Source organism: Cydia splendana, chromosome 15 (assembly GCF_910591565.1).
Source record: "Cydia splendana chromosome 15, ilCydSple1.2, whole genome shotgun sequence".
NCBI lineage: Eukaryota > Metazoa > Arthropoda > Insecta > Lepidoptera > Tortricidae > Cydia > Cydia splendana.
In genome coordinates this window covers 2,786,804-2,813,523 of record NC_085974.1, presented here as the reverse complement: position 1 = coordinate 2,813,523, position 26,720 = coordinate 2,786,804, and the positions used below count along the sequence as shown (strand labels likewise).

General features: G+C 38.7%; 1 protein-coding gene across 1 annotated transcript; it reads left to right on the top strand.

The window, feature by feature from the left end:
* Positions 1-933: 933 nt before the first annotated feature.
* LOC134797420 (frizzled-10-like) lies at positions 934-26,320 on the top strand. The gene is made up of 2 exons (XM_063769645.1): positions 934-1,410; positions 24,845-26,320. The coding sequence occupies exons 1-2, from the start codon at positions 1,240-1,242 to the stop codon at positions 26,210-26,212; spliced, it is 1,539 nt and encodes a 512-aa protein (XP_063625715.1). The 5' UTR covers positions 934-1,239; the 3' UTR covers positions 26,213-26,320.
* Positions 26,321-26,720: the final 400 nt, after the last annotated feature.

Genomic DNA, 26,720 nt, shown 5'->3' with positions numbered 1-26,720 from the left:
CATCTAATGTGCTGCTGCTCACAGTAAAATTTGGAGGTACAGCAAAAGGCCTCGAACTGTAGCATTTGAAGCAATGACGTGGAGGTGCTTTCCGGTGGAGACCATGTGGACACAGTCATCCATGACCTTCAGGCATGCCTTAGGGATCGATAATTTCCCCGCTTTCCGCGCGCACTGCTCCACACCCCTCACCCCACCACGCATGCGCCCTTAATTAGGCATTCCGACGGCGTCCGGCGCGCGCGCAGCGGCGCCTTTGTGCCCGTCCCGCTCGCACAACGCCCTATTCATACCACCCTCCCACTCTAACCCGACCCGCCGACGCCTTTCAATATCAAACATACACCATTGCACTGAAAGCTCTTCCTATACTGGCGCTGATAAGTTTGAAAGATATGAAATTGCGGCGGGCAATTTTTGATCTTAAGATATTCCAATAAGGTGTAAAATGGGATGAAGGTGGACTTATATTAAAGGTGTTATTGGAGTGATGTAATGAAGGGCCCTAATTGTGTATTCTACTTGGGATGTCGAACTGAAAGATAAAAGTAGCGTCTTGAAATGTTCTTGAAGCTAAACTAAAAACATTAACATGTGACATAGGTCCAATTAAATTTAATATCAAGTGTACTGGAATGCGTAAGAACCAAACCAATACCTATTATCAAATATCGACTGAAAGAAAAAACTATTAAGCGTAAACGTCTAGCTGACGATGATGATACTATAATACAGCAAAATTCATGTAATAAAACCTTTAAACCTCTCAATTACCACACTTTTATTGTAGCAATTTCATAAAATAAAATTGAACCCCATGGGCAGATACACTTAATTCCATATTATCCTTCCATTCTACTCCAAACCCTTAGAGTGAAAGAGAGAGCGTAAATTACTACCACCGATTGCAGTGAGCCGTACACGAATTAGTTATTTTTTCTTTTCTTAATGCCCTGTTCATGCGTTCACTTCAGACAGGCCTTTTATCGGAACATATGCATGTTTCTGAACGTAGCGGCAGACCGGTTTCGTTCCTTTGCCTTTGATTGAACGCCGCGGCGCCGAGTTCGAATTACGAATTTCAAATCAGTCCGGTGCAAGCCGTTGTGGAGCGCGCTTGTGTTCGTGCATAATAGAACAGAAGAAAATGTTTACGAGTGAAGTTTGAATATAAACAAAGTTTTTAACTGTTTTAATATGACAATTGTTGTTGTGTTGTGATATTTAGCTGTGTTGAACATGTTTCGGATTGTTAACGTGTTGTTTTTGGCCGCTCTGGTGGCGGGTCAGGAGGAGGAAGGCGGGAGGTGCGAGAGGATCAGGCTGCCGTTGTGTCAAGATCTGGGATACAACTGGACAGCCATGCCCAACCTCATGGGACATCGGGATCAGAAGGAAGCAGAGGAAGCGGTAAGGATTTACATCAATCTTTTTAATTAACGAAAAACGAAATCATGTTTTTTGAAAATAATTTGATAATTTAAATCTCAGTCATAGTAATATTGTAGTGTAAAAACATGGTAGTCATTGTGGCCATAAAGTTACAAATGTCTGAAAATTTCTATACAAAACATGTTTTTGTTTGTAGGTAGGTATCAAATTCTAATAGCATACATACCTATGTTAATTTGAGAATCGAACAAACATTCAATTCAATGCAATGCCATTAATAAGTAAGTTCTAGTACCTACAATAAAATTATATGACAGTTAAAACATGCTTAAATTGAATTAAAATGTGTCCTGAAAACTGTCAACAACTGACGTTTCGCCACTTTCGCCAGGAAGGTACAATCAAGCGCACAAGTTTTAAGTTTATACTTTATGTCAAACTTTTAGATGAAGTCGGTACTGTTGGTAGGTACTTGATTTTTATCAAATCTTTCTCATAATAGTCGCACTACAAATAGGCTTACCATACACCACCATTTTTAAAACATAAGTACTCGTTTTAATAAGTAGGGGTAACATGACAATCGATATTAAAAGTTTAGGGGAAAGCGTATTATGTTACTCTTGCCCTTTTACAAGGGGGATTTGATTTATAGTTGATTATGGAATAGATTTTATGGTCTGTATGTAATGAATCCCTTGTGAACACATTATAAAAGTTATAGGGAGTAGGGGATGGAGCAAAAAAAACTGTAGAATAGTTGTTATACTTTACTGGTTATACGATTAAAGGTTTTTTTTATGGTAGCCTACATATCAAACAAGAACTGGTAATTATTTTAGTAAAAAGTGGCATTTTGTCTTTCACGATCCTCCTAGTTATACCTACATGTGCTAGTAACTTAGGTAAGTAGGTAGACATACTATGTAGTAGGTACGTAGGTACTTAGGTAGGTACTCATTTTACGTAAGTATTTTAAAGTATTTTTATGAAACTCGGTAAAACAATGAGCTGAAAACAAAAATATTACTTTAGCTTCGTAGGTAGCATTACAAACCAAAATACCGTATTAGAGTGATGTTTACCAAAACTAAACAATGATTAGATATTTTTATTAGCACGAGCATAGAGATAGCGTAACCGGGGGGAGTCTGTTGACTTTGGCTTCTGTTTCGTTCTTGTTTTGTGATAGAGTGATGTGAATCACCTGTCGTCGTTTTTTGGGCATTCTTATTAGATTTTAGCAGTTCAGTTCAGTCATGAATGTCATGATTAAGTTCTGTTACACTTCAAAGTCATTAAGAAACTATTGTTAAGTTATTTTCTATTTTTTGACATATAAATAAATACATTTGTTTTTATTACAGCATTCAAAGTTTAAGGAAAATGTGTGTTGTTTATAAAAAGAACTAATGAAAGCTTACCCGTTTGAAATGTAGATTAGAATCAACTCGTTTTGTTTACCTAACTCTTGAGAGTAACCTTAAAAGGCCAATAAAGTGACTTTGAAAAAACGTACACGTGACAATAACCGAGGCACGGCGACGTGTGTGATAGCTGATAAGGTATCTCACATCAAACGCGCCGATCGAGGCCTTTTTGTACAGCTCATATTTGCTAAGCGACATGATCAAGATACCTAATGCCAATAAGGTATGTTTCGGGGAAAAGGAATTCAACATCGAGAAAATGCTAGAGAGGGGTCATCCATTAATTACGTCACACGTTTAGGGGGAGGGAGGGGGTCAAGAAAATGTGGAGGGGTAAAAAAATTTAGAAATTCGTGTGACGTAATTAATGGATGACCCCAGAGAAGAGAAAAATACAGACTTTTTAAAATTCAACCCGATCTCCTTATTGCATTTTGTTTTAGTATCTATTTATAAATAACAGAAAAAGTAAGGGCAAATCGCCTAGCGTGGTACGGGCATGTGATGCGGAGGGATGAAAGTCATGTGACGAGAAAGGTATTACGAATGAATGTGGAGGGAAGTATGAGGAAAGGAAAACCGAAGAAAAGGTGGATGGACTGTGTGAGAGATGATATGAAACGAACGCAAGTGAATGATGAAATGACGGGCGACAGAGAGGTGTGGAAGAGAAAGACATGCTGCGCCGACCCCAAGTGAATGGGACAAGGGCAAGAGAATGATGATGATATCTATTTATTAATAGATTTCCTTGGATGCACTTGTCTAGAATTACTGGATTCGATTTTGCATTAATGTCTTGGAAGAAGTTCTTTCGCAGAGGTTACAAATTACATGAGATACGTTGTTTATCTTTCCACTCACAAATTGTACCTATTACTTACTTGCTTATAAGATTAGATATAGTTGCACAAATACACTGTTAAAAGCACCGATTAGTAAAGAAATAGATCAAAAACATGATCAGCACTTACGGCCGCTTTCAGTCTGATTAATGGCTTCTGTAACAAGCAAAATCCATTAAAACGATCATGTTGCAAATTCATTTGGATTATTCTGAGCTGCATTAAATCAATAAACACGCGGACGCTTTGATACAACTATCGCGATAGCGGTATCTTTACAGCCCAATAACGCGGAGCAGGCATTTATTTTTATTTATATCCCTTATCGAATCGCGGCTATCTTGCCTTAAGTGCCGATGTGTATCGGTTAATGCCGCTCTATCGTCGGCATCGCTTTTACGCGTATCTCCGATTACTTCACTTATATGAATTTCGCTTTACATGTAAACATCGATTCGTTCAACGGTGACGTTGGTTTATACGTTTCTAATTACTTAATGAAGTTATTTTGTTATCGCCATCTGATTATGTATGATGACTATTGTGATGGTCACCGCCTACTTTTGAAAAACGGGGTCATATTTTTACAGTAAAACTTAATCTGACTCACGTTTTTAAATCATATTTTCATCTTCAAACACGACTTAGAACAGTAAAAATGTATCTTGATCTTGTTAGTTCAAAGTAGACTGCAATACAATCTGCTTTGGGTTCAATGTTGTAGAATTAGAGAAGAATAAAAGTGGTACAGAGTCCTCCAAACGGGCCTTATCGGGCGTAGCATCGGGTCCATTTGTTCTAGTGGGATGGTCCATTCACGAAAAGTTTCATCTGATTTTGCTGCATCGTCACTGCGCGGGCGTTCACCTCTAGATTGGGCAATCGAACCCAATTCATGGACAGATAAATTTTCTGTATCGCTTAATGGTATTTCTTAATTAAAGTCTCGCGTGGACACCGCTCTTTACTTGACATTTAAAAGTACATTCCCTTTTTTATAGCTTTTAGACTTTCATTGCGATTACACTGGTTTAATTTGGTTTTATTACTCAGGCTATAAATTTAACTTTACTGTTCAGAATAACTTTACGGGTTCAATGATTTTGGGAAACTCTGGTGTTTAAGTACTTATTATGGATACTTAGTGTACTTACACGGCACGTACCTACTTAAATATTTACGATCTACAAAACTGACTTAACTTTCCGGATATTGCGAGACATATGATCTAAATCCCGAGCAAATACGATGCAAGGCCCACAAAGGCCGGCTTTTAGCTCCTCTTAGTGGTGGTGGCAAGGGCCAGGACACCCACACCTGAGCGCCATTAGCACCACTCTACCAATTGGCTAACAGAACTCGGCTGTTCGAGAATAACCCAGCGCTAAAGTGTCAGAATGTGAGTTATTTAGTTATAAAAACCGGTCAAATAAGCGGCCTATCTCTCCGTTTCCTAAGGCGCTTGCATCAAGTGTTACGAGTAAGTTGGCTTTAAAGAAAGAATTCCTCGGCCACACCTTGAATTTCACCTCATTCCCCGCGGTTGCAGCAATTATCCTTGACCTTTATTGAATGTTTCAAAAAAGTATTTCTAGACTTATCACGTCCGTCGTAAACTTGGGCATAAAATAATAAACTCCAACGCAACGAGATAAGACTTGATAACCCATTTCCCCAATTGTCGGCGTCTTTGAGCATTGTGTCAAAATTGCCCGGTTTTTGTGGGCCCGGGTACATCTGAGGTGTTATTGAGAAGTCCGTATTCCTTGAAGCACCCTATCATTAACGCAGGTATGGGGATTATACAGCGGCCATAATAGAGCCCGGTGTTTCGGATGAAAGTTTTTAGCTTTGTTAAGTCATGCTCGAAGTCATCGTGGAGGGTAATCTCTGTCCTATTGTTGGGTTGCAGCAGCTTTACGGTAATTTTCATCACGGAAATGTTGATTTGTTCCGAGTGCCTGCGCTGCGCGTTGTATTGTTGAACGACGTTGGTGAACTAAATGAAATTGTCATGGCATTGTCAATTCGATACGCGTAAGTTCTTCAGTGGATCTTAGTTTTTTTTCGATTAACTGATACCTCAATTAAAAAAAATGCCTTCAATTCCTTAATACACTACAATGCAATCGTTCATTATTTGATTGTTTTCTTCTGTCATAATTGTATTGCTCAAAAACTTTCATAATTCTAGATTTACGATGAAACGTCGCTATAAATTTATAGCCACATCTTTGAATAACTTAGCACTTGGAATAAAAAACGTTCGACTTTGTGCGACCGCCTACCTGGGGTAATTAGGAGGGGCAATTTGTGAGTTCCGCCGGCCGCGCCCGCGGCGCAAGCGCCATCTTTCATGCCGACTTTTAAACTTTAATAATCTTATGCCGTAGGATGCGGTCGGCAGGTATCGAGGCATGAAAAAGCTTCTTTCTTCTTTATGACAAGTCATGCCTAAATTGTAGGGCTAATGGTACTCATTACACGTCATATTGGTGCATATCATATGATCATGAGGACAACATGTCAAGGTGTGTGGTGTGTACCACAAGTTTTTGCTTATGATATGAAGAGTGTATTTTCAAGAGGGCTTATTTCTCTATGAAACCATATAAAAATAAGCCCTATTGAAAAGATACTCCTCTTATTATGTAAATTTTAATATACTTAATATAATTTAAATATTTATATCAAAACAATACTTTCGCTCGCGACAGTACCAGCTGCCTTAAAAGTACTTTAAACAGTTCATACTTCAGCCTTGACAAGAGCTTTTTTCAATTAATTACAAATAATTACGACGCCAATTAAACAAAGAAACAATACAAGTTTTTACTATGTACGTATAGGTATGTACATACACGGACGCCGCAGTATGCGAGAAGTTCTCTAATTGCATTGTAATTGCGCCGTTAACTGCCACAATTAGATGCCATAAAGTGGGGGGAGAGTAGCGGGGAGGGGGGAGGCGGCAAGATCAAAGCGGTGCGATTACCGCACGATGCGCCTGCGCTTGTGCGGTCGCACTGGCCGTTTCGCGAACAGTATGCGTGTGCAAAAATGGTAATTATACGATACGTTACATTACATCGCTGGTTTTTAACTTGTGTCTTAAATTTAAACATTTAATTGGGCCTTTTTCAACGTACGCTATTCCACAGTAGTAGGACTATAAGAATAAGTTATAGTGCGATATGTTAAATTAATATTTAAGTACACAATTATATAATCAATTGACCTGAACTCAAGTTATAAACAATATTAATGCCTTAAAAATTACATAAGGCAAGAAGAATAGGCCTGTTCAACTCCCAGTTGTAGTTGTTTCATATATATTTTCTGTAATTTTTAATGAATCAGTTTCATAGTGGTATGAAACCTATCTTTGATTTTTTGACAATCGTTAAAAAATACTTTTTTTAATACCACATCGGTGGCAAACAAGCATAGGGCCCGCCTGATGGTAAGCAGTCACCGTAGCCTATGGACGCCTGCAACTCCAGAGATGTTACATGCGCGTTGCCAAACGTAAACGTAAACCTCAGATACGCCAGACCGTCATTTTTCTCTGCCCGTTTCTGTCGAGCCAACCTCCAACTGTGGAGTGGAAGGAGAATTGTAATCATCTAAAATCTGTGTACTGTGGCCACATTTTGTTTTATTGCCATGCGCGTCCATCGACCCGATGCATCGATGCGATCGCGATCTACCGGCCAACTTATCTTCATCTACCAGATAACATCTTAATACCTACTCATAAATACCATTTTCGCTTGATCCATGTGTACATTTAAAGTGGTTCGGATTTCCTAATGACATGTAACTTAAAGTAATTTAGACTTAAATGAACCGTATTAAGATTTAAATTGCATTGATATGAATGGAGTATAATACTTTGTGGGACTTAAAGTTTGCATTTGCATTTTTAATTGTGAATCGATTAATCGAGCGAATATTAATTGTTTGTTATTGTTTTCTTTTAATCGATTGCGGGATTGGTGATCGGTTTTTGTTTTTATATGATGTCAATGAGTTCCTTAATAACAATAATTAATGAAGTTTTGAAGACAGCTTTAATGAGACAAATAGATGTTGTTATAGATATCATGGTTGTATGTACTCGTAAGTGGACTTACATAATACTTAAGCTCGATTCGATTTGTTTTAAGAACCTGATAATTTATGATGCAGTTAGCAACCTGAAAACCTTGCAGTTTCGTGGATTTCTCGGTTTCACGCAAAATGGGCACAATGTTTGTCGATTTCCGGAAAATGCCCAGTTAAGGTGGTTCGCTTTCCATACAAAAAACAATTGCGTTATATTAAGTAATTAGTACACTAATTACACACTATTACTACATAAATATGTGCGCATCTGTCTACTTTAAAAAATACGTTATTTTGGTTTTTCTTCGATAAAGAATAAAACGTTTTTTTGCGTGATTTCTGTATAAAACAAAGTTTTGCTATCAATTTAGCGCAAATAAACATTCGAAAGTAGACACACACATATTTATGTAGTAATAGTGTCTAATTACTTAATATAACGCAATTGTTTTTTGTATGGAAAGCGAACCACCTTAAACTATATAACTAAATTAACATCATACGGTTCATACGTTTCTACTAAAGGTGGGTACCGCTAATCTAGACCGGCCAACGAACAAAGACATGAATAGAATATACGAGTATGTTACATTTTATTCAGACACCATTACTCGATCCTTGCCAGTTCTCCGGCAAATCTAACACACCTCCACTGGCCTTATTCCCCGTTCTACCTCCATTATAAACGAAATGGCATGGTCATCCCGTCCTAAGAATTCTGGCCTGGCCTGTTATTCCTAATTCCTGTAGATTACAGAGCTCTCGCCTCGTGCTTAAATTTAATGTAACTAGACAATAATTTCAATCTTGCTTAGTCGCGCGTTATACTTTAGAATTTTTTGTTACAATTAACATGTAATGCATTTTTGCAGTGCATGTAGGTAATGTAGCTAACACTGAGTTGACCTTTAGTTACAACAGCTCAAGTCCACCCCTAAGCTTTTTTTGTTATTTTTTTTTGTTTTCGTTTCTAGGACGCAGTTTTAGTGAGTTTTGAACTAGGTGACAACGAGCTACTTTTCTTATAGGTATTGTCCATCTACTAAGTGATACCTATGGATTTACAGTAGAGGAGAGTCCCCGTATAGGCCTATACTGGTCTGGTACCTTTATACCGTCTACTTACCCGCGCTAAGGAATTGGAATTCCCTTGTAAAATAATCTAACTCCAAACTGACACATCTCACTCATTGACACTTTACGACTTTGAACCATATCTCTTTAATTACTAAGTTCGAATTTAATTGTGAAATTTGAACAAGTTGAGCTTTCAATGTGTGAAGGGTGGGAGGTGAGGAATGCAGCCCAATTAGATGGGTTCGATTCCCGATCCGACACGCACGGCGGTAAATCATTTTATAGCCCAAATGTGGAATTACGAACTCGAGTTATGCTGTAACCGTTGTGAGATTAAGAACATTAAAAGTACCTACTAAAAGTTTATGAAGATTACGTATAGCTTTAATACCTACTTCATAGCTCGTAGTAATCGTAGCCTCACCCGCCTAAGCATCAAGCCTGTACACATTTGAATTAAAGTTGACATGTCGAAAGCTTTACAATTTTCTATGACTTCTTGAGATAGTAGTTTCACTAAAAGATAATTTTGCCTGCGATTGAGGAAGTAGGTATGTTGTAGGCCTTCCGTCATTCGCCAAATTCTAGCCCTTACAAGTTACAATTATCACAAAATTTATGAAAGTGTGGTTTACGTGGGAGTAATGGGAAAGATGAACCAAAATTAAACAAAAGATCTCTAGAAACGAGACATTCTTTAGTTAAAGACGCTTATTCAAGTTTTTAGAAATTTTACAGGTTTCTTCACAGACATGTGACAAACACTACACATTTTAAGTTCCCCAGGTTAACGTCCATTTAACGTGGTTTCTCAAAATTTCGCGACCGCCGGCGAAGTCCATATACGGCTACAGTGAAACTAGTTCCAGCTTAGACGTATATACTGAGTGCTAAAGAACAGACATTAGAGATGTTACGGGCTCTTGATGTTCGCGGCTAACGGTTTGGCTCTTTAGATCTAGGCGTGCATTCAGTCGCAGATAGTATTCGGTTCAATTTAAGTCAGACTGCGATTCCATTTGGCATTTGGCGAATTTTGTCATTTCTGATGACATTCCCTTGTTATGTTGTCTGCCACTCGCTTGGCAAGACTATTTCCTGATATGCTTCAATGGAAGTATTCGGCCTTTCTATGAATAATCCTGAGATTCCTGAGACCTAACTTTCAAGTCTTTCAACCTCTCCATATCAGAGTCTAGCCGATTTCTACCTTTTTACGGGCGTTTATGCCAATGTCGCAAAATCGACCGTCGGTAGATGCCTGAGATAGCGAACACCTATCCTGAAGATGCTATTCGAAAACATATAATCCCACAAAAGCTCTAAACACAAAACTTTAACTGGTAGAACCATCGCCTTGTCACAAAATATATGTTATCGTATCCCAGGCTGTCATTGAGACTTCTTGGATTGGATACGGCCGCAGGATTGCCAGCCATCACAAAAACCTCACCGTGACAAATCGGTGTTGCCATTATGTTGGTAATATCCAGCCCTATCTTTTGTAGATCTCCCGAACCGGTCGCGGCAGAGAGCGAACCTAATTGATAATAATCGGACTCTCGTGACCGATCTCTGATAGAAGCTCACAACCAACTTATTACTTCTTCGGAAACAGCTTCTGCGTGAACAGCTTAAAGTTGTTTTTCGTTTGTTTTACGCAAGTTTATCTTTGTAGAATGATGGGATTCGGAGTTAAAAGCCAAGATAATCTTGCAGTTTAAAGAGTATTAACCTCTTGATAGTAGAGGCGGTTTTCCTTTGAAATTTATACAGTTATGTTGGTGTAATGATGCGATTGGACGCAGCGGCGCGGCAAAGGGAAGTGGGACTGATTGTAGCGCATTTAATTTATAATAATAATCGAGGGGCATTAATACCTGAGCACGGAAACGCTTTGAAAGGTTTCGTAAGACTATCTGGCTGTAATTAGATATGGACGTATAAAGAAATTGTATAGTGCTATGATATTGGTGATATAGCAGTATCATACCAATATAATTGGCTAAATAGGTAGGTAGGTACAATGGCCTTCATCGTTCGACGAGTTTGATTGATGCTGTGTAGTTTTTTCCAGTACTTAATGTAATTTGCGCAAAGATGTTAGTTGAAACATAGTTGAAAGAGATCTCTTGGAGAAAGGTTTAATGTTCCCCTTCTTATTACCTTATACACACATAAATATTGTGTAATTAATGAATAGGTCTCTAGATTAAAATCTATATCTGAGTACGTTCCTAATGATATTGCTAATCTTTGAAAATCTTTGTACCTATCTTTGAAAACATTTGTACCTAACTTTGGAATGAACTAAAAATTTTACCTAATCTGCATTTCTTCTACATTGATGGATATCTCCATTCGCCAGTAGGAACATTTCAGACATACAAACGTCGGATTGACAATTAAACTGCCCAATTCGCCGCCCAGACTCTTGATTAGTGATCTATAAACGCTATCGTAAACGCGCGCGCACACGCACGAAAACAACCTATCTCTACAAAACACGTATACTAAATTCGATCTTAAACTGATAGGTATACGGTTTAAAATAGAAGTTGATGTGTGTAAGGTTGATTTGTTTTGAAAAATGTGGGTTGTTCGCCGGCAATCGGTGTTGGCGTAAATCAGTTGAGGGAAATGACGCAGCTGGTGTTGCGCAAGCGGCGAAAGAGGAATATGTGTAGCATAGTATACAGTAGGTAGGTATTCCGTCTTTAAACAGAAGTACGGTCAGCATCAAAAGTAGCGTAACTGTGCGTCAAAAGTATCTACCTACCTTATTACCATTCTCAGATCATCACAACTTCACAAGGCTTTGCGTCTATTGCAGACGATTTATGCATTGCAGTTTAGACAACGGGTTTGGTGACTGTGGAGGCAGAGAAAGATAGTTTAACAAAAAGGGATATAGTGGCACCAATGACTGACAGGCACCAGTGACCGACACTTTTTTGGTTTTATCCAAGAAAATAAGGGTGGAAAACCGATTTCTTGATATACAACGCTGTGCAGCTACTGGGAACCATTTTAAATAACTAAATGGTAAAATATTCCCATCATCACCATCTTTACATGGTTTCATGGTGGCCGGAAATGTCTTTTGGTTGTCAGTAGAGTACTTTATAGACGATTAGTACACTTCTTATGTCAGTGCGAAAAAGGTTCGTAAATGGGCACTAGTTGCCATTAGCCTCGTTGCCAATCCTACAAAGTGCCTTTACTAAAGGCCCTTTAGGAATCGCCTGGTTAAAGGTACTTACAAGTCGTGTCACTTGTAAGTACGTTCTTGCTGTTTTACTAACATGAGTTATTGAAGTTTTTAAGAATATTTCCGTTAATTTACGGGTCGATATGAATTCATTTACAGAACTTTACATGTACACTACAGGTACTATTTTTAAATATAATTAGAATTTTATTTTAAACTTAGCTTAGAGTTCGTCTATGTTTGTTTCAATCTTTAAATTGTTTATGTTGGATCTTCGACAATGCCGCTTCCCAATTTGGTACGGAACGGAACTTATCTGGTTGCTGCTGTTTGGAGCTGGGGTTTGGAGAGCCCTGTTCTAGAGCGCTATTAATAACGGTCGACAAAATACGGGACAAAAACGGGACCAGTCAAAATACGGGACGTGATACTTAAATACGGTGACAGTCCCGTATATTATACGGGACGTATGGCAACCCTATCTATATGTTACTTTATATTTCGAAGTAGCTCATGCAGGCTTTTATCACTAGCTAGGTGACGGGAACTCTTGATTTTCATGTTGTTTAAAAAATAGTCGCTATAACCGCTTAGTTGCATTTATCTTACTGAAAAGAGCCCTAATATTCCTACGAAGCAGACGAATTTAACGGTTCAGTTATTAATTACAGCTCTTCAGTACAAAACGAGTGTGGGACCGGGCGGAAGGCCCGGCGCCTCCTTATCGGCCCTGATAAGCCTCAGCCAAGGAATGTTAAGTGTGCGCACCGAATTAATGCTAATTAAACAGGACGCTGAATACATTAACAGCTTACCAAAATGAGTGGAAATGCTTTTAAAATGCGTTTTGACAGAAATGTGCTTTTACGTCGAAACATTTCCAGTTTTATCTTTAAAACTTGAAAGTTGAATTCATGATTTGACAGTGAGGAAGGAAATCGGATAGAATAAAAATCATCAGTACAACATAGGGCAGTCTATCCATGATGCGATGGAGTAAGTCTAAGGTGGTTATGCTATTCAGACATGAAGTTTTGACATGGATGATGAGGGTTTTGCTAAGGAACATTGAACATAATTAGTTTACTGTCAACGCAGCGAATTAAGCTTATCCTTATAAAAAAGTGATCCCATAAGTGTTCCGTGAACACAGTTTTGCACGGAACACTAAATACTTACGATAATTTCCATGAAACCGCGTTTCTCATTGTAACTACAACATTGCCTACTATAAACTACAGACATACTAAGTTTTATAGCTCATACACAGGTTCCATATGAATGCAGCCTTCAACAAACGCGCCGCCTCGCAGACGCACGTACGCATTTAAACGGAATTTTCCATTCAAAAAGTCACATGTGTCTTCTGATTACACTCACTTATGCCCTTTAAAGAATAATTGCTATTAATTCGCCGCGTGCGCACATAAATAACCATTAAAAACTGTTTATACCTGACGCGGGACAGCCGCCTCGTTCAGTTGTCAATTACCCGCGCCATTGCCTTTAGAGGCATGAGTTTACTTCAATTGCAAGTTTAAGTTTACATTTTGACGACTGTCAGCTTTTCTTTAAAATTGGCAAGGATATATCTACTATATCTAGGTTTAAGTTTAAAACTAGGTGACTAAGGTCAGCCAGCCAGAAAGTGAGGCTAGAGCCACTTATACCATGGATGAAAACTCTTTTATGACTGGCGAAAGTGTGCCATGAATATAAGTGGCTCCATTATGAGCACACTAGTTGCATTTGCCCCATAGTTGCAATTGTCCTATAATGGCAATTTCCCTAGCTTATCTGGTATGACTTATTTTCTGTCAGGAGTTAAGAAACTGCACCTCTTTTGATGTGAGTACAATTGCCGCTTTTCTAGTTTACGCCGGAATAAATAAATAAATATTATATCTAGGACATTATTACACAAATACTACTAGCAATATACTACAAGGGTGCTATGTGCTTCTATAATTTAATTGTAACAACTACGTCTCCTGTGGTTCGCAATAAACTATTCTAATTCTTATCCAAATTAAATTCTATGAATATTTGTAGCTCTTTACAGACTCCATTAACTCATAACTCATAAACCATAACGGGCTCGCATAAAATGTAAACAAAAATATTTCTCTAACAAATCTCACGAAAACTATAACTCGAATTGTTCTGTCAACATATCCGCTTGCCAATCAATGAGCGCAATCGGGGAACGTTTAGATTGATATCGTATTTTTAAGATCTGAATGTAACTTACGTGGGCAGTGTAAGCGAGTCGTTTTTTTCTTCATTTATTCTGGTCGGAACTGGATGACAGTTAAATGGATGTGTGGCGATATGTTGCAGTCGGAATTAGGTTCGTTATTGAATATTGGCCTTGTACCAAGCCCAATGGTCGTCAAGGTCCGCGGCCGAGGTCTTTACCACAATAGATAATTGTAAGTGTACAGTCAAGTGTTCGAAAATATGTCCCGTAGCTCTTATGTCAACGAATTAGGCACCCACCTATATTTTTACACTTGACTGTACCTACCGATGTTGGTCAGACAGACACATACACTGACTGTAAACCGCCTGTCTTCTCTGTTTCATTCTCTTGTCTGGGTGCGTAGCCGCCATGCCAATCGTTTACGCTCCGTACCGAACAAATTTTGTAATAAAATTTACACAATAGTACGGTTACCATGAGAAGCACTACCACCAGTTTTAACATTGACATATTCACTCACGTTTAAGTAACTTACTTTCTATGCATCTCGCTCGTACTCGCATATTAGTGCAAGCGAGATGTATAGAAAGTAATTTACGTAGACGCGAGTTAATCTGTCAGTGTCAAAACTGGTGGTAGCCGTACAGTTTGTCACTGACATAAACGCCGTCGAGAACGTAATTTACTTTCTATACATCTCGCTCGCACTCGCATATTAGTGCAAACGGGATGTAAGTATAGAAAGTAAATTACGTTCTCGACGGCGTTTATGTCAGTGACAAACTGATGGTAACCGTACAGGATCCGTTTTTCGTCCACATACACACACATGCACATTTCGTGCGTCATAAAACTGCACGTTTGTCTTTCATCTACTTGACAAACAAACATATTATTTTGTATTCTTCACACACTCGTGCCGCATCTAATATTCGAAGGTAAATTTGCCTAAGCTACGTCAACACACGAAATTGCGCGAACATGACTGTTTGCCGACCTTAACGTGTTTGATGGTGCTCACATATTGACAGCCTTCGCAAGAGTTAAGTAAATATGCTCGTATTAACTCCCCATGGTTATTTAAACGTATTTGAAGTTCATTTGGTAGATTGGGAAGATTAGTTTAAAATGACACGATTATGTGCAGGTTAAAGGCTTTATTATCTAGAATTCTAGACGTTAAAATGCATGTAGGTATAGCTATATTTTTGAGCACCTTGGACGCTCCGATATATCTTGATGGCGACTGTGCACACTTCTGTCTCTGTGTTAACATTTGTCTGAAAGGTAAAGGTTTTTTTCCCAAGTTTCTCGTAAGAAGAACTTTTAGACGATTTAAACGAAAAATGTCTAATAATTCACCTAATTTAGAACCGGGTAAGTGACCGTTGAGAATCTGGAGATTTGCTTTATGGGCTGTAACATTGGCTAGAAAAATAAACGCGCCCATAGCAAAATAACCCGCGCCCGCGCAACTTCTGTGTTATTCCAATCGCAACAAAGTACCAGCAAGTTAAAAGATAAGACTAAAAGGCTAAGCTTGGCTAAAATTACCTTTCCCGACTTTCCCGAGTAATTTTCTGAAGATCAGAACAATCCTGCAACAAATCAGCAATGGTTTCGGAAAGTTAGGTTTGAAATTTACCATTTCTAAAATGAAAACTTCCTTTGTTTCTTATGATATCGCGTACCAGAGTTCGAAGTGTTTCCAAGTTTTTGGAAACTTACCGCGACTTGCCCGTCTGTAATAATATTTATAATAGGCCACCTTACGCTGGTTTTTCGCGAATTAAACTCACCCGCGCTCACGCGATCGAAATACGCCTGTTTTCATTAGCGGCGTCTTTGAACAGGGCTGCTAATAGGCAGATGCTCGCCGATGGCTATCAAGACGGCTATCTTACGAGCCTGATTGTCGCCAGTCATGTCTGTTCAATGCTACGTATGTATTTCATTATACAACTGTGGCTTTACAGGGTGGCCTTGTGTGTCAAAGTTAAGGGATAATATTTTGAATATACCTTGTACTTTATTCTAGTTAAATGGTTGTAGTTTTAATTTTTAAGCCATCCCGTATATGTCACCGGCAATCTGTATAATTCAGGTATTGTATAGACCTGGGGCGTCTGGGCAATGTATGAAATATGTATTATGAATAATTGTCCATTACATACTTTACCTAAGTAATATTAATATTAAAAGCAGAACTTTTAACTGATCATAGGTCTTTTTATTGATCTTTAGGTACAATAAGTCTGTGAGTTAATGGCGACGATGGCATGACAAAACACTACAACTACCTATACACGTTGGCCAAAAAATAACTGCATTCCTGTTGCCAGGGAGGTTTTGGGATTATACTGAGCAACGTTTACTATGGGATCAACCCCGAAATCGCGAAAAAATATCTACCCTACCATAGAGAATGGACCAACCATTTTTTTTTTCGCGATTTCGGTGTTGGTAAAAGTTGCTCAGTATAATCCCAATTTAACTTCCCTGGCAACGGGAATGCCTCGGGAATGCAGTTATTTTTTAGCCATCCTGTATATGCTACGTTCAATCCCGATGTAAGCAATCCTTTGCACGTTTGTGACTCGTCCGACTCCGTAAATCTACTGAAATAGATAGTACGAGTAGATATAATATCCTGATAATCGCTCGCTTACGCACACTGAAGTATAGCACACATAGATAGTCTACCATCTGATAACAATCTGCAGATTTGTATCTGATACGTGCGTACGTATCTTTAAGAAACGATATTATGTAGTAGTAATATACATATATTATATGTGACTATGACAGACCGACCGACAAAATACAGTTTGTAATGAATTTTATAATGTAAAATTTGGTTGTCATCGACATTAAGAAAGTTAAAATCATGCCAAACATATTTTTAGATAGATTATCACAGATTTATGAAATGAATGCCTCGATCCGTCTACTTTTAGATGGACATCTAAAGCTTAACCCTTAAACCATTTGACATTCCATTCCAGTCATTCGATTTCGAACCGTAATTCTTATTGTAGAGAGGCGTTTTTGCTTTAATTTAAGTATGATGGCAAGTATGTAGCCGCTATGGGTCTAACAGGTAGAACTGTCAATCTTCTCTCGCAGCGAATTGTTGTCATGTTTTTGTCATCGAAACAAATCGTCACTTAATAAACTACGAGTTCCTATTGGAAGGAGTTTTAAAACAGGTGGACAGCCAACCGGCGCATCCATTTTAGTCCAACATCAAAGCTATTCAGTTTCACTGTTTCAGACACTCAAAAGTAAAACAGACATTAAGTTAAAGTTACGTATAAACATTCATCAATCCGGCGTCAGCAACAAAGCACAAAGCAACGTGTGACAAAAAAATAATTACCGGAGCGGCCGAAAATAGCCGAGTGCGCCGGCGACGCTTTGATGTGCGCCATCACGTAGGGCTGTCAACTAATACGTTTTGAAGAAATATTATAGGTGTATGATTATAGGGTTGGATGCCCTTTTGGCAGACAATCCAAATGAAGTTTCTTGGTGCTTTTTTGAGACATTGAGACCAGCACGGAGAGGATGATTGTGCTTTTATCGTCTAACTAAAGTATGATATACTTTAGCTTCACTCTCGCATTTACATGCTTTTTGTAACGTGACAGCCATGACGGATGATAAGTGTGAGTTTAGGCCTGAATCCGCAGGCCTATTATGGATGGCTTTATCTACGTGACAACATATCCGTCACTTTTTAACAGAGCGCGGTAGTGACGGATGCCGTTTTATCACGCTGTCACGTAGATAAGAACGACCATCATATCAGTACTGGAGCCCATAAGTACTAACCACATCACAGCGTGACAGCGTGTAACAAACACAAAAATTCCACTCGAACTATAAACAGGTGCCATCAGTTAATTACCTACGTCTAGTTATCACAGCAGTCTGTTTTCTATAAACTATACACTAAGAACTCTACTTTCTATTTAATTCGATTTTTTTTGGAAGGCTTGGCAAAGATCGTCCATTTCCACTTGACACAACACTTTCACAATTATCGGTTCACTTGACTGGGAGACAAAATCGAATTAAATAGTAAATAGAGTTCTTAGTGTATAGTTTATAGAAAACAGACTGCTGTGATAACTAGACGTACGTACGTAATCTAGGATGATTAAAGAAAATTCATTAAAGATTAATCATAATCGCATTAACAGTGCCAACCCTAACCGCCTTTGATGTTAAGGACAGTTGGTAACGGCGCAACCGATGCGCCGGAGTCGGACCGTGCGAGAATACTTTAATATCTCACATGCATGTCGTATCGCCGGTCGCGTGTCGCGAGCCGTGTCGACACGGCTTTATTGCCTTTGGGATTTTAGATGTTATGAAATTTATGCCGTGAACAGTTGAGGGTAATTAAAATGGGTTAATTTTTAACCGTATAAGGAAGATGAAATTTTCAAATAGATTTCAGTATGATGTTCCGTTGCTCAACCTATCATTATCACTAAATAGTATTACTGAAAAAACGCCGAAAAAACTGAAAAGCTAAAAAATAATAAACCTTTTTTTACTTAACCTTAATAACTAAGTTCTTAAACTTATGTCAAGTATAAAACGAAATTCCGTGGGATTTTACTGTAGAGATAGTAATAGAGAAGTTATTAATCGCTCCAATTACATTTAATTAGAATCTATTCACTCTAATCACAATTAATTAAAAATATAGAGCGTCACTAATAGCTCCGCACGTTTTTGCTTAAAAACTATATTTCGTGGGAACAATAAAACGTTTCACACAATACAATATTGTTTATAAAGATCTCATGTGTGTCGCTTAACTTCAAACTCGGGTAAATCCATTCGACCCTCTCAGCAAATATCTACCCTATTACCTTTTCTTAATACCAAAATCGCATAATCTGACAGATGGATTTACCCAAGTTCGAAGTTAAGCGACTCATGTGACAGTACTACCTACGTATCATATTACGGATGTTATTATAAAAATATTGCCATTTAATAGCTCAATACGGTAGGTACAATAGTGAGGTGTTGTATTGCTTGAAAACTCAAGGTAACACCAAATATTAAACATCTATATATACGTATAGATACTTAAATACTTAATACTTAAATATTTAATTTTAAATAAGCTACATATTAAAAATGACAGACTTTTTATTCACATTTCAAGTCAGTAGCCGTATCATAAATTCATGACTATCATGAGTTAGCATTTGACATTTAATCTAGCGTCTGCGTAAACTCGATCGCATTCCCTCTCGATCGCACCAATTCACAATTCGAGCGAAATGGACTGCGATCGAATTCATTCACGCTGTCGCTATCGTAAACGTATGTCAACTCGTGGTAGCCGTACAGATCACGGAACTGATTATTAATACACAACCAAACTGACACCACTTAATTTCCATCAAAGAAACAGCGTTTTAGTAACATTATATTCATGACTCATGGACAAAAGATTAATCACACCCAGCTTCAAAGCCTACCGCTTAATATTCAAAGCATTAAATTAGTTTGTAACATGTAAATCTATTTACACTTACTTTTAAATGTTTCGCATACTCCCTGTTCTATTTATTTATAGTGCACTTACAGCGAGTATGGTAATCGTCATACTAGCTAAATCAATAAGGAATTTAATAAGCTAGACATAAAGTTCAAAATGGAATGTGTGTAGATGGAATTGAGCCCACGTGTTAAACGACACGGCACTTCAAACGCACCGATATAGCGGATCAAAGTGACGGTGGGTTAATAATTAACGTTTGAAGATAAAAAAAGAACTCTATGATGTACGTGTGGGGCAGTCTTTATTAAATTTGGCTCTTAGTTGTTAAAAATTAAGAAAGTATGATACTAACTTAAGTCTTAGGGGCTTACCCCTTTAAAATTTATCAAATAAGTTACAAAATTCTCCAATTACACTATTTTTACCCAAAAAAAATTAAAGAACTGACTGCAATTCAATATAGTTGTAGTTTAAAAGACTGGCTGGACAGGAATTATTGTCCTATTAGGTCAAGAGGAGGGTAATAAGAATAGGTCTGTACACTTTTATATCTTCGGTTCTGAGATAAAAGGATGACAATGACACAGACTGACAAACAGATGGGCGGAACCGAGTGATCTTTACAGGTTTCCTTCGTTTCCTATATAAGAATCGAATGTACCAAAAAATGTATTCCTAAGATCATGTTTATCTTGGCAATGTACTAAATCATAAAAAATATATATTCTCAGGCCAAAAATCTGAAAATGAACTCTCTCATTATTTCGGCCTTGTACTCTTTTAGCTCTGCGGTAAACAAATCTAGCCACGTTTCTGTATACACTCGCGTATCGTATACAAACAGCGTATACTGTATATTGTATACAACGGGAAGTCTTCATTGGAGCGGGAGCCCTTTGATGTATAAATTGAACTAGGGTTGTCAAAAATATGAATTACGATGGAGTTTACAAACTGCCTAAATGGGGGCGTCGAAACAAATGAAGTTACAAAACGCAAGACATTTTTTTTAAACTATGGGTTTGTGTCGTCTTTCAGTGTACTTAATTTTTTAATACCTAAACTGTCTGCGAACTTGTTAAAATTCTGTGAACTAAAATGTTAAAATCTTGTTAAAATAAACTGCTAAAAAGCAGTTAATTACTACCTACGTTAAAAAGTAAGGACCAAGTTTCTGTAAGTGCACAGTACATGGCATGGCACACGTCTATACTTGAGTTACAGAGCACAACACATCAATTAATAAATGTTTTAAATGCCGATTCGGTTAACTGAACATATCAGAAATGTTCTCGGAAAAGAATAATAACTTTTTGTTCCATACAAATGGTGGCCGGTTATTAAAAGAGTTCTTTGGCCCCGTCATTTCAACGATCCAGCACTCATGTGTAGATGTTTATTCAATCAAATAAATACGGTTCTAAACCTCAATGGATTAGATAATGTAAACAAACTCAGTATTAAGATCAAACTTAATACAAAGCTAAAATAGACTGACTGTTTAAAGTAACAAGGTTTATTTTCGAGTAAAGGTATGAAGTTGGTGTATCAATAGACCCTTGAGCGCGATCGAAAACATCCGAAAGTAGTTGGGCGAATGTTTGATCTAACGTTTGTTAAGGGGTAGACAGATTAAATGAGCTGTCCAGCGCGTATAGTAAAGTGGAGCTGTGTCACCGAGGAACCATGTCGAATTGACTAATGGGAAGAGATTCCTTACGATTTCATTTCTAAGGTAATTGTGACCATTGACACAGTTTCATGGTGGTCTAATGTAGCATTAGACAGAAATGGCTTTTTTCATTTCTTCATTTAGATTGGCTTGAAATAAGATTAGGTTTCAAAAACGTCATGGGTTAGGTTAGGTTTTACGTTATAACGGCACATTATAATATTTTTTCACCTTCATTGATATGCGAAAGCCTATCCGTCTATTTCTTGGCTAATTTCCTGAACCGATTTTTATGAAACTAGCCATATTTTGGCTAAGCCCATGCGCATAGCTAGTTCTTAATAAAAACTAGCGTTTGGTAGGTAGATATTTTATATACCTACATTAAACTACCTGAAAATGTTACAAAATTTAATTGTTAGGTATTTCGCACCGAGGTCCCTTCCAAGAATGCATGTGTTATAAAATACCGCGTGTTTATTATTTCATGTGTCCGATTACGGCTTAACTGCCTTCAGCGGTACATGACAATGGCAACGGTCTTGTGTTTCATAAAATGCTACGTAAATACCTAAGTAATTAAAATACGCTTGTTACTGACGCAACTACGTTTAATTGTTACCTATAAATTAAACCTAGGAACGTGTTATAGTCAGTGGAGCTATTTAATTCACTCATAATATTAATACCTAAGCTAAGCATATTTCTTGTGGACTGTGTGGACACTGTGGTAAAGAATGTCATTTACCATAGTTAATAAAAAAAAGTATCTGTAAATATAATATAATACCATACGATTAAATAAAAAAAAATAAAAAAAACACTTTTAATGTTAGTGTTATGTTTTAATGTTAGTATTCCAAATTTCAAATCGATAGCTTAAGTCGTTCTCGAGATATTTAGCAATGTGACAGACGGACAGAGGTGCACCATAAGGGTTCATTATGGTACGGAACCCTAATATTTGATGAAATATGTTTTTACCGTACTTCCAAAAATTGTCTACAAACATTTTAAGCGACAGCTACTTCCATATAAAAATGAACTGTCATAAGGACATTAAGGACCATAATTCGACGCGAGAGATATAAAAGTTATAGTTATAGCTGCTCCTTAACCGAGTAGAGGCATCTTAGCGACCGACGTCGACATTGGAAGGCTCTTCGGCTCGCAAACAGTTTGTTTGGCCGCCTTTGTCCCGTGTTTGTAAAAACTGAACTGGCGAGCCGCGGTAATAGGATGAGCAGTGCATTGCAATCGCTCACAGAGCATGGGCGAGTCGAAGACTCAGGGTCTATTGCGAATACCTATCGAAATCAGACTAACCAATTTAATAACAACTCTATCGCTCTTACAATATTGGATGATGATGAAAATATGTTGCTCTAAGTTAAGTCTCCATGTAAACAAAAGTTGGTACATACTGACAATACTGTTTCTAATAATCTTGAGAATTACTCAAAAGCAAAGCTAAATTTCTAAGATTCACTCGTCCGCTATTTCGCTGTAGCTCTCCTGGTGAACTAGCAAATTATGCTTAGACGGATCTCAAGGACCCATTTATATTGGTTGTCCCTAGACCTCCGCAGCGAATGTAATGGAATAACACGGCCGGATTATCTGAAAACTTCTTTAAAGTTTAAGAAAATATAGTTTAGAAAAAACAGTGGAAAAACTTTAAAAGGTTGATGTAATATTAGACGGGATTTGATACTTCTTTTTTAAGTACAATCGAATATTCAATAGATCCGATCTTCAACTTAGATTGTGATCTATCGGAGCTTCCGTGTTGATAGAGACATTTGTAGATTTTTATCGCAATTTTGGAAGTAGGAAGTTTTATAACTTGAATGGGGATTTTTTGGAGATGTTATATGAATGAGTTTGGCTTTATATCTATTCTTTGCCAAGTACATACCTATCTCCAATGATCTCTTTGATCACAATATGAATGACTGCCGTACATCAAACGGCTTACGTTAACTTCCTTTCTAAAATGGTGTTGTAAGTAGTTTTATTCTACATATATTTGTTCGTAATGCACGCTAGGTACCTGTCTCCAGTTTCTTAAAGTAGTAAAGTTCCTATCACAAAATATATGTATTTAGACACTTTACAGGTTGCGATTCTCGCGCAAGTAGGTAGATTAATTTTATATTTTCTGAAATAACCTTTTAGACTAAACTAAACCAGCCGATAACCGACACTCCAGTAGACCAGTACAATATAATAGACGTTCACATCTTTCAAAATCTTAGCCCAAAAGTTGCATGCCTGCCTAACCCAAATATCTGCTCCAGCGAAGCGTGCATTCCCACAGAAGCATCTCTAATTGCCAGCAGCCCAAGGGCGGTGGTTCCGTGGCTTTTTGCCCACTATTAACAATGCCTGGCGAACCGTTAAAATCCTGCAGCCGTACGAGGCATGCAATGTGTGTTTTTGTTTAGGATAAACTTGTTTCTTGAAATATACCTTTATGCCCTTCAATTTTAAAAGGAAAAGTAAATCTGTACATCATTGATGTTTTTACATACACGCCCAAATGTTTGTTGCGTAACACACTGACGTAAAGCCGATGTAAGTAGTTAATGCGTCAATAAAAACTTATGTAAAAAGTTCAAACATAAATCACTTTGGTACTCCAATATTAGATAATGATGTACTTCTTAATTATGGTACCTGCCTGTGCCCAATCTGTCAGCCGTTCATATATGAAATTTAAATACATTTAAGGCTACCTTCAATCATGTAAGTAGGTACGTACACGGTACCGGACCGTATACATACACGGTAGGTTTAAATTTATTCGCCATAATTAAGCACAAAGATTTCAAAGACAAAAGCCCTCAAAATTCACCGCTCCTAAACCCGTCACACAAGTCACTCCGACCCTTTACAAAAAGCAAACTCGTCAGTTCGAGTCCTTTCATTCTGACATCCTTAAAAACGCGACCTTGCCTTTGTTGTTTTTGCGGATTCCGTCTGGGAACTGATGAACGAGTTAGCGAAAGGTTTCCTGTTAGTGATTTGATTTTGATTGTGGTTAGAAGAGAGGCTATAGAATATATTGCCTACATAATGGAATTAAGCTAGACGTAGGTACATTTCTATGATTGTGAATAAGTACAGGTTTATTAGTAGCTTGACGTGATAAAAAATACTGACCAATTGTCTTTTGTGGTAAAAAAGGTGTGATGTGAGGCGTGAAGTTGTGGTGAAGGTTTTTTGTCCCCAATTAGCATTATTTTATACTCGTAGTATTTTAAACACTGGACGTGACTCTACTTAATGTTTGAGGGCGTAATTTAATAGTCGTTATAGTCTATTTTAGTTTGAAACTTGTACAAGTCCTAAATATGGATTTCTCCTTGTTTCAGATGACCGCATTCGCCGGCATCCTCTCGAGCGGCTGCTCGCCGCACGCGCGCTTTCTGCTGTGCTCGGCCTTCGTGCCGCTCTGCACCAAGGAGGTCTCCGGCTCCGTCAGCGCCTGCCGCGCGCTCTGCGAGACCGTCGCCGACGACTGCAAGGAACAACTCAAAACTCTCACCAACTTGAACCTAGACTGCACTGCCTTCCCGCTCAGAGCGGACAGGAGACTCTGCATGCGCCCGCCTAATGCCAGCGAATCTGAGCCAGAACCACCACCGCCGCCAAGATGGCCTTTCCACGAACAAGATTTACGCGAACACGGCTGCCCGCCGGCCCACACTAGAGCACCCACAGGGGAATGCTGGCCGGCGTGTGGACAACCAGCCCAGTACACTCAAAGCGACAAGCGAACAGCTGAAATCCTGATGACTACGCTCGCCTGGTTCTCATTATTATCAACCTCGTTCGCGTTGCTGACGTTCTGCGCGGAACCGTCGAGATACCGCTACCCGGAGAGACCGGTAGTATGGATGGCGGCGTGCCACGCCATTATAGCCTTAGCGTACGTAGCGCGCGGCTGGCTGGGAGCTAAGCTAGTATCATGCTCCGGAACTACTCTTGCCGTCGACGGTTTAGCATCAACTACATGCGTAGCGTTCTTCTCTGTAACGTACTACTTCACGCTCGCCGCTGATGCCTGGTTCGCGAACGCTTGCGTCGCATGGTACCTAACAGCTGCTAGCGAATGGTCGACAGAAGCTCTAGAGAGAGCTGCAGCGTATCTCCACGCAGTTTCATGGGGTTGGGCCGGCGCGTGGACAGCGGCAGCTTTGGCCTTGAGAAGAGTAACAGCAGACGAGCTAACAGGGACGTGTGTTGTATCAGACGCGGCCGCTGCCGCTTTGATTGGAGTTCCAAGAGGCGCGTTGCTTGTGACATCGATCGCGCTTGCTTTCGGCGCGTGTCCAGGCATTATGAGGGTGCGAAGAGCTTTAGACTCACGAGGCGCAAAGCGCGTCGGAAGGCTCGCTGCTCGCGCGGCCGCCTGCGGAATACTATATTTAGTCTTAGCTGCTGCTGGTACGGCAGTGAGAGTCTACGAATCTCGCTTAAGAGAAACGCAATCCGGCCTAGCCTTACTAGCGGCTCTAGAGTCCGGTAACCAAGAGGAAACAGTCGGATCAAACGGCCTCTCTATCTGCCTGTGGCTCGCTTGCGGCATAGCGGCTGGCGCGTGGGCGTGGTCGAGGAAGTCAGCAGTTGTCTGGAAGAAAGCGCTCTGCCCACCTCGCAAAGCCCCTAGCTACTCCCCACCCCTTCTTAGAACTCATCACCCCTACTATAAGAGACCGTTACATGTGTCCAGAGTATGAATCTGTGTGAAATGTTAAGTGCCTAATTATGCCTTCTGTGAAGGCGCTCTCGATTCTAAAACTGTAAATAATGTAAATATATATTATACTGTTGATTTTTGATACAAATGCTATGTTTTCTTTATCCGAGAAATTTCAGAACATTCACAAAAGAGTTCACATTTGACTAACGAAACACCTTGACTAAAATTACACGCATCGGATCTTTTCAAATTATAGTTATTTCTTTGGGCAAGTATCCTCATAAGTATAGTACATGCATCACACCTAACTGTACATCGGTGGACCTTATTTCAAAAGGCATAAGGTCCAAAGAATGATTAATTGTTATGGAGAGGTAGTCTAAGAAAAATACTTGCCACCCCTAAAGTTCGTTTTTTTTAGCATTAGAAAGAACTTGAAAGAAGGTAAGCGATCTTGACATGTCTTTTAATTTAAAAACGCTTTTTAAAAATCAGTAACTATAACTTATGAAAGCAGAAGAATATAAATGATCGTATTAGATTCA